We start from the raw sequence: 13,487 nt of genomic DNA, 5'->3' as shown, positions 1-13,487 counted from the left end.
CTTCCTCCTTTTTCGAGGCCTTTACTTCATCCGGTTATGTTTCAACATAGAACATAATGAAAGGGAAATTCACGACCCCCGTACCGCCTTCGCTTTATTCCGTTCGACCCAATTTCAGCGAAACTCTCACTTTCGGACGCACACACGCAAACACGAGACACACAGTTCACCAAACCCCACCGGAATCAGCCAGGCTCCAGGACACTCGGGGTCGCGCTAGGGAGCAGGAAACATACCGAAGAAAACTCGAACCGGATCGATGAAGCGAACAGAAAAATGGGGAGCTAAGCTCGTCGTGGTACGCGCGCGGTAGCGACTCCAACATTGGCCGCTGCCGCCGATCGACTCGATTGCATAAAACGGACTGAAAGTGGTTCCCAGCGAATGGGCAACTTTTATTCCACCTGGTGCCCGAAGGTGCCACCACCAGGCGGACCGCGCGAACGTTGTTACTTCGTGGTGTTGCTGTTGTTTACGGGGCTATGTGCACGAGCTGCATTGGTGCAGCGGTCGTATCAAGGTGTGAGAGGCGCCATGGATGCTGCTGCTTAGGGGTGCTTTGGCGATGCCCTCTCTGCCTTCGCGAAATTCATGCCGATCGAGATGCCGGCATACGGGGCCGATGATGGACCCGGACGATCGATCGCGCAAGATCGATACGCGAATTGGCGAACCAAAACACACAAACGTGCACGCACACCACCGCCCCCGAAACACCCCGTGCTCAATATTGTTGTTGATTTTCTCTCTGTTTCTCTCTTTCTATGTTGCGAAGCATAGGTAATGTCCGACATGAAGAAAAACATATTAATTTGACGCTTCTGGGCCCGAGCTAAGATGCAATTTGACCTCGAACAGCCGTCGTTTAGTATGAAAAGTTTTGATTTGTTTAACTAATTTTATTTTACCTAGTTGGACACAGAATAGTTTTTGTTGCTGGTGTTTAGTCTTGCAGCTAGTATTTTCATTTTACTCGTATTTATGATATCAACAGAAAGGTTTTTTAAACTGTTAAACATCAGCTATGCCGAGTTGCATTTAAATTGGTATTACGATGTCTAATGGACGTCAGTTTGGGACCACGTGGAACGTCAAATAACACCAAAGATGTTGCTTCGGCTGTCATCGCCATGTTTCCAATTTTTTATATAAAAAAACAGCATCTTCGCGTTGGTTTGTTTGAGGCGCTTTAAACGATATTTTAGAGTATTTACGGTTTTATAGTACCCAAAGGTAACGAAAAACGATGGCAGAATACTTAGCCTCGATTTTCGGTACCGAAAAAGATAAGTAAGTATGCTAGTTTGCAGTTATTGAGTAGCAAGCGCACTGGCTTGTCGGTGTTTGCCTGGGGTTCGCGTTCTATCCTGGCTCATGTAATGTTTTCTCCACAGGGTTAACTGCTCATTTTACTTCAAAATCGGTGCCTGCCGCCATGGGGACCGTTGCTCTCGAATCCACAACAAGCCGACGTTCTCGCAGACCTGCCTGTTGCAGAACCTGTACGTGAATCCTCAAAATTCTGCCAAATCTGCGGACGGCAGCCACCTGGTAGCGAATGTATCGGATGAGGAGATGCAGGAGCACTACGACAATTTTTTCGAGGATGTGTTTGTCGAGTGTGAGGACAAATACGGTGAAATTGAAGAGATGAACGTATGTGACAACCTTGGCGACCACCTGGTAGGCAATGTCTACATCAAATTTCGCCGGGAGGAAGACGCCGAACGTGCTGCCAAGGACCTGAACAATCGTTGGTTCGGTGGAAGACCGGTGTACTCAGAGCTGTCGCCCGTTACGGACTTCCGCGAGGCGTGCTGCCGGCAGTATGAGATGGGCGAATGCACGCGCTCGGGTTTCTGCAACTTCATGCACCTTAAGCCCATTTCGCGCGAACTTCGCCGCTACTTGTACTCGCGACGTCGCGGGCGCTCTCGTTCCCGTTCCAGATCACCCCGTCGTGGCGGAGGAGGAGGCGGAGGCGGTGGTGGTGGTGGAGGAGGTGGTGGTGGTGGTGGCGGAGGTCGTGATCGATCCCGTGATCGTCGCCGTTCTCGCAGTCGAGATAGGAAAAACGATCGTAACGATAATGGTCGCAAGGGACGATACTGAAACCAGACCGGCTAGCAGGGAACAACTGCAAGCCTCTTGAATTTTTTTCCACCCTTATATTTTACTGACTATGAGAGATAACAACGCTGAGTAATAATTACGGAATATGTTCAACTACAATTTAATGTAAAATAAAACACTGAGATACATATACTTGCGACAAAATGAATCGCTTATACGTCTTTTTATTACCCAGCCTATTCGTCCGGATTACAGTTGTAAATTACGTAAAGGAAAAAAGAAAAGGTTACATCCCGTTACAATCATACATTTTTTAACGCAGTCATGTCATTTAAAGCGCCCTTCAAAAGAAATATCTTTCGCTCTTTTATAAGCATTTTCCTGGTTATTTGCACGACAGCGTTAGTACATATACCGAGCCGTTTAAGGAGTGCCAAAGCGTTCGAAGAATAATGCGTGCAGAAATAGAACAAAATTTGTCCACATATTCAGGTAGCATACATTTATCTATCAATCAAACACTTATGTATGAGATGCATAAATTACGTTGCACGATGATAAAATTTGAAGCCACGCACTAGTCTCATTTTAAGCTCCTCCAATCAAGCCTTATTGTGAACTGTTTCCCACTCTGCTTTTAATACACCGGAAAGCTTGATTAGATGCAACAGCTTCTCCAATTAGTACACATTAAAATATGATGATATAAATAAACGAGCCTAGATATGCTAGAAAACAGCTCCCGATACGACACAACATGTGACATCGGCGTAAGCAATTGATTGACCTATCCCACCCGCTCAAACTGTCCGCTCCGGATTAACTAAATAAACACCTGCTCTAGTGCCAGCGCTTCCGTAAACGGTTTTACGATTACGCTTGTGACGAAGCAGAAAATGAGTCCAAAGAATATGGAGATCGGTAGGGCCGGGAGTGCCTTGCGGAAAATGGCCAACAGCAGCAACGTGAGACAGAGTCCCTATATATTGTGGGTTTAAAAGTAAAGAAAATTACGGAATCAATTCTCCATTTTTTTAGTGAATTTACTCGACTATACGTACCACCAAAATTGCCACAAAACACGCTATGGTCGTGTTCCAATCACCATAGCTCGATGCCTTTCCCACCAATACAGAGTAAAAGATAAAATCACCTAACCCAAGTTTTATGCCTCCTGTGGGTATAATTTGAAATGCATACCGTTTTAGCGTAAATTTATACGTAATTTAACACGATAAATTTTACTCACTTTCTTCCGCTTGATCAAATTGTTGCTGCGATTGCTCTACACCGGAGCGACTGGTTTCGGCAGTGACCGTTCGGTATTCCGGTCTGGACGGATTGTTCGCAATATTTGCTTGAACCTCGATTTGTCGTCGAGTCACTCTATGGTTCGACGTTGCAGCCCAATCCTGCGTGAAGCCTGCTGATTGTTCTGTAAAAAAGGTTGACGAATTGATGGTTTAGCAAAACGTTGAAATGTAATAGATGCATATAATAGATTAGATTAAAACGAAATATTATACCATGATTAGCTTGATCAGAAAGCGAAAAGAAACCCAAGTAACCGATTATAGAAAAAGTTTGTGACTAATGGCAGAAAACAAAAATTATCAAAACATATACCCATTGGTAACTCATGCGATCTATCATTGCGAAAGGCAACCAGTGGCATACCTTCTACGGTCGCACCGGTTTGCGTGGGTCCGTGGCTGTTGACCGCTCCGTACCCGCTGGCTGTTCGGCTTCCGGAGCCACCACCCGTTCCTATCGCCCGTTCACCCGACAATGGAGCAGGGCGATCGGAATCCGTATGCGTTCCTAGATAGGAGTACATTATCGTCGCTGTAAAAGATAACGTGACAGACATATGAACAACACTATTTCCATCATGCAATGAAGAGATGCAATATTACATGAGTAGATCAAAGCAGGAAAAATTTGCTCATTGCGCTCCTGAGCCGTTTCTACCAAAATTCGCAACGGCCCTTTCGGGGTGAGAACTGCAATAAGATCTGTGGAAGAAGGAACGGTGTTAAATATATAACAGACCGATATCCAGCATCCAGTACTTCAACACTCACCCCAAATTGATATCACAGCTAGAACAGCCCACGTAGTCCATTCTGGAAGATACTTGATAAACACCAGTGCCATCAGGGCCGCCACAAAAATCAGGTAGCCCTGCTGTAGCCGCAGCGGACCTTGCCAGTGGATTGAGATCATGCCGACTACTCCAAAATTCCAAACGAGCAGCCCAGCCGTGAACCAGTCCATGGGAATGTTGTACGCGCGCAAAATTTCAAAGAGGTACAAGCCGCTGAACAGAAACAGCAGCAGCAGCGACGACAGAATCAGCCAACCGTGGATAACCTTATAGCAACGGTGCTTGTAAAGGACGATGAGCAGTATTGTCATAATTACAATCACCGTCATCAGGATGAGCGAGTTCGCTAACGCGTTCCATATTTTAGTGCCCGTGTCGTCCGTCAGTTCGTGGAACGGTGTGTAGACGCTTTAGAGAAAAGAATGATTACACAGAGTAAGCATAACTGAGTGCCTTTGGGAATTGTCGGTTTACTGGTTTTACTTACAGATAAACGTCCTTGATGGTATAAAAGTTTATCGAATTAATCGTAGCTACAACCACCATCATGCATAGGGTAACTGGAACGAACAGTTTTATCACATGTTGCGCACCATATTTCAGTCCTTCTTCGTCGTTTAACGCCTGCTCTTGCTCCTGTTGTGGTTGTCGTGGTCTCGAGGAATTGTTCGCCGATCCTCTGGATGGTCCGGACCTCCCACGGCTGCTGGTATCGCGTATTGTCACTTGTGGGATGGAATCAGTAGTCTAGGAAAAGCAAAGAAATAGTATTATACATATGTTACAGCAGACGCCAGATCCGAAAACACTCTCCAATATGACTCATGAGCCAATGAAGAGCGGAGAAAGCTCTTTGTAAACAACAAGCAAAGCTTCTTACCCCATAGGACGGATGTGGGGAGCTGCTGGTGTCTGTTGGCATCTTTTGCCAGCGTTTCCGAGCCCCGCGCCCATCGGCTGTATCGTGTGCCGTTGTTGTCGGTTGATGATGATGATCAATGTTGATATGACCGTCCATTGAGGAAGCAATTCAGAAACAAATATTCTAATGTTTATCGTTTAGGAGGCCCGCCAGCTCGGTCACACAAAACACTGCAAAACACTTCACTGCCGAGGCTCAGAACCACTGGGCAATAACCAATGTTTCCGGAGCAAATATCTAATTTGGAACATTGAAAAATATTTAGTCTAAGCTAGTACCATTAAATGCGTTTGATATGAAATTTCCAAGCTGCAAATCTTGCAAGATAAAAAGAGCACTTGTCAAGCTGAATCTTTTAAAAACAAGAAGCAAGAACGGGAAGAAGAGCGCACGTGTTTGACGTTTGCTTCCTTGGACTTCACAATAATAAGTATTTCACAGGAAATATTACATTATTTCAAATTATTTCAATTAACAGTAAGTAGTATAGTTTTTTTGATATATTATATGTTGGACAATTTAAAAAATTAATGACAAAAATAGTGCTATTGTACCAATAATAAATAATCCATAATGTAAAGGAAACACCCTGTAAAAATTAGTTACTAACGATTTTATGCTATTTATTATTAAATGATTTGAGTTAGCCACTTTTTCTCAACTATTTTTCATTAACTATATTACCACAATCAACGAGATTGTTTTTCATAATTATATATTTTCCGATTATTAATAGAATGCATACGTTCATTGTACGATGAATAAAGGTTATATTACGGTTCGTCAACGAACTCCGCGACCATTTCTTCTACTATGTCGTCAATATTCTTTACCGTATCAGTACCATCACCATTTGATAGTTTCATTTTCTTTGATGAAACGATTTGAACATCTTCGTCCTCTCGTATTGGGCTAGAATGTTTTGGATACCCTTTCGTATTTTTTGAATCATTTAGAGAATTTTTAATTTCTGTCGGAATTTCCACTACATCATCATCTACATTGCTAGTTATTTTGTCTAGCTCCTCATCACTATCCAGAATCGACACAACATTAGCTTCATCGATTTGTGTAGCGCTTCCGTTAGTTTTTAGAATAACTCCGTCATTATAATGTGCCGTAGTATCGTTATCAGAAGGAAGCTTTTGTTGATGATTTTCAAAATTGTTAGTTGACTTGTCTTGCGTCGAACAGCTTTCAAACTCCACCCAGCCGACTGGTTCATCTTCAAACACAAATTCTGTAACATGATTTGATTCATCGCTAGCTTCCGTTACTGCTAGTGATTCGTTAATTTCTCCTTCGCTTTCATATGTTTCTGCATCGATTGCCATAGGTGAAGGCGGCGACTTCTCTTCTAAGACGTTCTGTTCCGTTTGAACAACTTCATTTGTCTTGTTTTCGGTAGATGTTCCATTTGCAATCACATGGTCATGGCTGTTTGGCTGACATGGTTGTTTTTTGAGGAACGTCGAAAGATTATGTTTCTTTTTGTTTGCAAGAGCATCCTTCACAGCAGCTTGGTCCATAGCAAAGTATAAAGTTTCCTTCCAAGGATGCAGCACAAGTTCCATCGTGCGCGCCAGCTCAGCTGCTGTGGCTCGCACGGTCAGGCTGGAATCGGTTGTTTGTAGTGTGTTGAAAATGTATCCCGCATATTGTAGTGGTGGAGGACAATGATGATGCGGATTGACGATAAGCGATGCTAGGGCGCGCAGTAATGCAGCCCGAGCATTATTGTCACTATACAGACCAGTTGTCTGTTGATGGTTCGCCAACAAAGCAAAACTCAATGGAACAATATGTTCTTGCAAAAGTTTGTGAGTGACGGGCTTAATAAAACAACCAGCAGATTGTAAAATGGTAGCTAGACACTCAAGAGCGGCGCGGCATAGAGACTCGTTCCCGCGGTCAATTAACTGTTCCTTGTTTTCTGCTATACCATTTCCATTTGAATGGGTTTGATTCAACGCCGTGGCACTGTTTTGTTCTTTTTGTAACTTTCTCTTTGCTTTCGAGGACAAGCGCTTTTGGGTGGTTGTTCCCATCTTTAGGGTAATCTCGCTCTCAAACGGCGTGATATCACGCACAATATGCTCAAAGATTGGTTCATTAACTGTTTCGATGTTACTACCGTAGCGCGTCTTTTCACACCACAGTTGAATACTACCGTAAATTTTTGTTCTTAATCGAGTAAATGATTTCTTATTGCCATCGGATCCGTGGCTAGCTCTGTATGTTGCTTTAAGACACTTTGGGAACATTTCACAAATAGAATCCCCAAATATAAACAAGTTGGAACCCAGAACTAACACTAGGGCGTCCAATACTTCCAGCAATTCATAGTGTATCAATGGCAAAGACGTACCGAAAGTTATGTTTTCGGCGATTGGATTTGTTCCCATAGCCTCGCACGATACGGAGAGCCCACGAAGTACAAGGTTTATAGCCTTGAAGGGTATAATCGGTTTTGGAACGGGGTATGCTCCAACAATTGCCTGTTGAAGAAATGCAATCAAATTACTGGCGCGTACTGCTAGCATTTGAGCGTTTCGTATAGCGTTTTTCGTCAATTCGACCGGCGGCAGCTTTAGGCATTCCAAATTTTCTTCTTCGTCGAAAGATTCTGGCGTATGCGCAAATATTTTATTCAACAAATCGTGAATTGTATCTACCAGTTTCAAATAATATTCCTCCCATGTTTTCTTGTGTAAAGTTCCATGTTGTCCACCACCGCGTATCTGTTGTAACAGCAATAGACACTTGGCCGTACCAGACACAACGCTCCGGTTAGTATCATCTACCAGCGAGAAAAGAAACGTTTCGATACGATTTTTGTGCAGGCCGCATGTACTTGCATAATGTAGCATGGCAAGTTCGAGGAAACTCAAAGCCGCTGGAATGGCGGGTGGTGTTAGCGCAGGTTCTACTGATTCTAGGATTTTAGGTAAATAGCTGACGAATAACTTATGCAGATCGTTCGAGCTCAGCGATCGTTTAATCAGCTGCTGTAGAACCTTGTATACCAATGGAATACTTTCTACTGGACCTCGCTGATTAAGTAGCTTCACACAAATTCTGACAATATGCAAAGCCTTATCCTCAACTTGCTCCAGCGGACAGCTGGTAAGGAGGTGGATGAAAATTCGCAAGCCACGGTCCCGTGTTTTCGATACATCCATCAGCGCTCCAATTTTATTGAAAATTAGCCCCAAATCATTACGTGACTACAAAAAAAAACAGGTAAAAACATTCAAAATTGTTCAGCTTATAGAGAGCAATGAAAATGTGCCTTACATCTGTCCAGAATGTTTGATGCTCATCGATACTTTCGAGAAATACAGTCAATAGACTATCATCGTTGCTTACAACAGAACCAAATATTTGGCCTATACCTTCCATCGTAATTTGACTTAGATATTGCACGAAACTTCACATAAAACACTCAAAAAATCCTAAATTGGCATAGAGGTTTTGTTTTGCCTTTAAGCTACACGTGCACCGGTAAAGTAGTAAACAAAAAAAGAAACAGATGAGTGACAGTCTGCAGGATCATTTGACATTTCAGTACGAAAAAAGTCGTGCTTCGATACTGCTACGCAGCTGAAAAAAGCATGGATTTTTCAAATTTTCGATATAATAAATCAACATTTTTGAATTCTAGGATACTTAAGTTTTTTCTGAACAATATTGCTTTTCAACATGCACTTTAAGCCAATGTTATAAGTAAATATAAATAATGCTCTTTCTTTGAAATCATTTAGAACTGTATGCTCCATCTATTACAGTATCGATATTACATTTATTTAAATTTTATGTTTTGCTTGAACTTAACATGCCAGAAGTGAACAATTTTGATCATTGGATATGATAAATAGTTAAGTAACACATAAACGAAGCACTCACATAATTTCGACGAGTTGACTATATTCATTGTTAAATGGATTAAGCTTTAAGTTGTACATGTGATCCGCTGTATCAAGTTTAGTGAGAACAGTGTATGTATTCGAATCGTACGTGCTCTTTTATAAACCGCTTGTTACTTTCTGATTTGAATAAGCGTAATTCGTAGTTGAACAATCTGTAAACTCTACTGCTACATGGCTAGGTTGTTTGCAAAGCAATCTAATTTGTCAACTCCTTAAATTTGTCTTCCAGTTCATACTTCCATCGCATGTAGGCCACCGTCATACGATCCCAAACGTTTTCAAACGAATCCATAGCAGGTCTAACATCCAGCAGGGCAAATTTGTATTTTTCGTCCACCATTCCACCGTCGTAATAGTCGATAATATAGCGCACGTCCTTTCCGCACCGATCAATGATCCAATCGTGTCGATCGAAAGGCAACTCGTACCCCATCATGTTGCGAATCTTCGCTCGTGGGCTAAAATCAGTAGCTTTTCCACCGAAACTCTTCAATCGCGGATTTCCACATTCACGTGCATGCAGAGCTTCCCATTTAAGTACTTCTTGCCATGCTTGCTCGTTATTAGCATTGTGAATCTTTATGATATCATCCATGTCTTTCGGTGCAATGTCATCTTTTTCCCAGCGCCAGCCTTTACGCAGCATAGCATTCCAGAACATCTGTTGACTGGGATAGAGCCAGAACTCCTGCTTTCCATCAGTGGTTGCTTTCGGAATTGAGGAAATCTGTCGATCGGTGGGAAGTGGAAAAGGTTGTCCTGGCGATGGATTTTGATTCGCTGGTGGCATCATGTTAAGCGGATTCACTTCAGCACCATCATGCTTTACCGGGCACTCTGATACCAGCACTGGCTGCTCTTTAGGTGGCTGTTTCTGATGCATGGGACATTCAGGAGGCGGATTACCAATCATATTTGTTTTGTCTCCAACTGGTGGGTGTCCTTTTGGTAGTGTTGCTTCTTGTGCCATTATTGTGCTAGGCACAATATTTGAAGCAACCTTTTCGGCTGCAGAGACCGTGTTCCCCATTCCTGAACCGAAATAGAAAAAGCACACTATGTTTTACGTTTAAAAAAAAAAATACTTTTGCTGAATGTGTTTTAAACCCGGTGGATTACATAATAAGCAAACCTCAAACAAAACGATGAACTTGATTGAACATGGTTTAATTACCTAAAAGTCTGCCTAGTTATTATTGAAAATCTATCAAATTTCACTTAGTTTTAGCACGAAACAGCAAAATTTCCCAAGTTTTCGTAACTTCTGTTCCAGTGATGTTATGACAGAAAAGCAAAAGAAAGTGTTTTGTTTAAAGCACCTAGTTGAAATCTATCAAAATATGCGTTTGAATGCCGTTAAATTTCAAACCGGTTGGAATAATTTACCTTAATTTTTAAAATCAGGTATAAAGACAGCATTAGATAACTCACAAATTATACACTTATTTAAAAACTATATTTTTTTATGAATTTTTATTTATTTATCAACATTCTATTAGTACGCATGTACACGTGCTCGTACTGATAAATGATGTCGTTACATGCGTTACTGGTGCAGCTCTATGACACTACAGTGCCGTATTATAATTTAAGAGTGTAACGATAATTCCTCGGAATTGCAGCAACCAAGGGTTTGATTTTAATACAAACTTATAACTTGTAACAATATAAAATAAAATATAAAAACTATTTCTACATTCAATCCAATAGACTCTTTAACTCGGTTGAATCTTGTCATAGATATCGAACAGGTAGGTAGTAGTAGCCAGTCTACTAAACCATTACAGTATTGTTAGTACCACCATAATCCCCAAAACATGAACCACAACCATTTCAGAGTAGTCCCTTGTCAACCCTTATCGGACACTTGGCCGACTGGTGAACGCGTAAGGAATGAAGCACTGATAAGAGTTATCTTCGCAGCAAACCACGCGTTGGTTGCAATAACTCGTCGGTGCGTCTAACACAACGATTTCTCTGTAATCTTTCCTTCTCGGTGGGACCGAGCAAGTCCTTATGATCGTGCAACTATTTTTGGAACCAGAACAACCACTTCGTTCACCGGCTGTCGATAACAACCAAACCCAGTGCTTCCCAGATCCGCTGATAAGACCTGGCAATCAATCGATGGTCATTGTTAGCGGCACTGGTTATTCCGTTGCACGACAGGTCACCAATGCACGGTGTTGATAGCGTATCGATGAAAAATCGAACTCTCTGCGCAAATTAAAATTTCGAAGAAAAAAAATCGTCATAAATCCGCTTTCCTAAATAATCGATAGGGACTGGTATGAGTATCCGGCTAAAAGCGATAATGAAAGGTCGATGCTTTGATTTCAAAATGTCGCCAAGCAAGCCAAGCACATCCTGTAGGCATATTCGCTTCCAGTGTTTGGCTAGAGTGGCACACTCAGAAATGGAAAGATGGCTTCTGCAAGTGGCCCACGTGCAAAGTTGCAAAAAATCAGCACACTCGGGGAAAAACAGCAAAAAAAAAACGGCATGTGGCAACACGCACGCCATACGACACGATTCGATGACAATTTCCGTAACATCACGTTTATCGACACATGGAAACGGACCCGTTTTCGGATACTAGACCATGGCTTGTGGTTACGATGCGCCTAATGCTGTCTCTGCGAACGGAACAGTACGAAGGGCGGGCGAAATTGAACCGGCGCGACAGCGCTTCTTCGAGCCGTTATGCACATTCTAGCGCGGGTGTACACGTGACCCGCGATGTATACAAAACACGCCCGGGTGAGCTTTTGTTTCCAACGCATTTCAAATTTTACACAACGAACGAGCGACATATGAAGGGGGGAAATTGGAATGGACCTGGTGGGCGATGTTTATGATTGGAATAGGCAAACTAAAAACAGCACTATTAGAAACGTGACAATCGTGTTGAACAATGTCGAATGCAACATCAAATATTGACCCTCAATGCCTGCAGTTTGGATGCAGTCCACATGCACATCGTGTTTATTACATTTGCGAAGCAGTAATGCTAATCGTAATTACTTCGAGCCTGAAAAATCGCATGGTCCTTTGCAAAATTATGATATGTTAGTCGATGGAGTGGTTAGTGCGTGGGATCGAAAAAAGGTTGCGTAACCAGTCTAGGCACCGTCACGGTTTCCAATCATAAAGTCGAGATTCCATTCCATCTTGCCGTGGGGTACGTGGCTGATAAGAAATGGTAACGTGTGCACACAGGCTACTGATATGAATCCGGAATGCTTTGCGTGCTGTTTAACCCTGCTCAATGGCCGGGGTTAACGAGTCACTCGTGCGATAGAGAGTCTTGCTTTAATTGCTATTTTTATGACGAACATATAGATTCTCTTAAGGTTTGTGATTTATTTAATTTATTCATTATTATTTGCCCAGTCATAAGGTTTAACATATGTTTTAGAAACTTAGCGTTAAATGTAAACAATACTAAATGGTCATGCTTAAAATCGTCAGGCAAAACTGAAATTATTATACGTATAAGTTTTTGCTCGCTCTGTTTGCCGATGGAGGCGCATGGTACTTACTACGCAAGTGCTGACAAGCAACGACTACATATGCCGAACTCAGCCGATAAGCAGAGGTACACGCTATCAGTGCCTTGCGATGCGTGGAGTCAAAAACCTTAGGGCTCCATTCGTAGATACGTGTCGTATCTCGTGACCAGACTTTTACACCTAGCCCAGCTCGTCGGCTCGTGGGCGTGATTCGATGATAACAACGGTAGCCGCACACAGCAGTTTACACCCGTCAGGTTCGCATCCGTTCAGCCCGAGAGACCTTCATGAAGGACGCGTCCTGGGTGGGGCTGGGAATTCGCGTGATTACTGATACCGAAGCGACCGATACGTGCCTGATGGAATGTCATCGTCTTTAAGGATGGGTTGAAAACGACCATAAAAAAGCATTTCCAACGGAAGAAGGTAAAGGATCGCTGATACGTGGGTAGTTAGAAGTTAGATCGAAAAAATGCGTCACCGGCTTAAGTGTTCACGATTGTGAAGTGACCAACAGCTAACGTAAACCACTTGGATGGATGATAAAACTCTTGTAGAAAACTCTTCCAACTACGAAACCCTAAGTAAGGCGAACGCGCCTTACGTAAAAATGCAATCGATAACGGGCATACTCCCGCCGGATCGGTCGGTCACCCAACACGGCTTCCCTTACGTGCACGGATGTGTAGCCAGATGAGAAGCCGACCCACCAACGCAACGGTCGCAACAAGTGCCAACCGCATGGCGTTCCACGTTTTCAAATTCGCCAAGCTCGCCGTCGTCCGCGTGACCCAAGTCCCAGCCCTTCGATGGGTGGGAAGAGAACAGAAAGGTGGCACGGTCTCTAGTCGGGCTCGGATCCGTGCCTTAACCCAGGAGGACAGCTTGACGTCACGTGCACGTGGCAACGCACAGGGCCGCAAGAAAAGCCTGCAGTAGAACGC

At 43.0% G+C, this 13,487-nt stretch overlaps 4 protein-coding genes across 4 annotated transcripts; 1 reads left to right on the top strand and 3 right to left on the bottom strand.

Annotated features, from left to right (window-relative positions):
• Positions 1-1,246: 1,246 nt before the first annotated feature.
• LOC128730681 (splicing factor U2af 38 kDa subunit) lies at positions 1,247-2,224 on the top strand. Its single transcript, XM_053823756.1, has 2 exons — positions 1,247-1,290; positions 1,395-2,224. Exons 1-2 carry the CDS (start codon positions 1,247-1,249, stop codon positions 2,110-2,112), a joined length of 762 nt encoding a protein of 253 aa, XP_053679731.1. The 3' UTR covers positions 2,113-2,224.
• A 45-nt stretch (positions 2,225-2,269) lies between these two features.
• On the bottom strand, positions 2,270-5,293 carry LOC128725664 (presenilin homolog). Its single transcript, XM_053819428.1, has 8 exons — positions 5,061-5,293; positions 4,668-4,927; positions 4,158-4,588; positions 3,990-4,088; positions 3,700-3,918; positions 3,323-3,508; positions 3,135-3,247; positions 2,270-3,052 (listed from the first exon to the last, which is right to left on the bottom strand). The coding sequence occupies exons 1-8, from the start codon at positions 5,196-5,198 to the stop codon at positions 2,897-2,899; spliced, it is 1,602 nt and encodes a 533-aa protein (XP_053675403.1). The 5' UTR covers positions 5,199-5,293; the 3' UTR covers positions 2,270-2,896.
• A 537-nt stretch (positions 5,294-5,830) lies between these two features.
• Positions 5,831-8,504, bottom strand: LOC128720527 (proline-, glutamic acid- and leucine-rich protein 1-like). The gene is made up of 2 exons (XM_053814201.1): positions 8,400-8,504; positions 5,831-8,329 (listed from the first exon to the last, which is right to left on the bottom strand). Exons 1-2 carry the CDS (start codon positions 8,502-8,504, stop codon positions 5,876-5,878), a joined length of 2,559 nt encoding a protein of 852 aa, XP_053670176.1. The 3' UTR covers positions 5,831-5,875.
• Positions 8,505-8,902: 398 nt separating this feature from the next.
• On the bottom strand, positions 8,903-10,304 carry LOC128730978 (holocytochrome c-type synthase). The gene is made up of 2 exons (XM_053824073.1): positions 10,206-10,304; positions 8,903-10,063 (listed from the first exon to the last, which is right to left on the bottom strand). The coding sequence occupies exon 2, from the start codon at positions 10,059-10,061 to the stop codon at positions 9,228-9,230; it is 834 nt and encodes a 277-aa protein (XP_053680048.1). The 5' UTR covers positions 10,062-10,063; positions 10,206-10,304; the 3' UTR covers positions 8,903-9,227.
• Between the last annotated feature and the right edge of the window lie 3,183 nt (positions 10,305-13,487).

This window comes from Anopheles nili, chromosome 2 (genome assembly GCF_943737925.1).
Source record: "Anopheles nili chromosome 2, idAnoNiliSN_F5_01, whole genome shotgun sequence".
In the NCBI taxonomy this organism is placed as follows: domain Eukaryota; kingdom Metazoa; phylum Arthropoda; class Insecta; order Diptera; family Culicidae; genus Anopheles; species Anopheles nili.
Note: the sequence above shows the minus strand (reverse complement) of the source record. Positions and strands in the feature narration are given on the sequence as shown.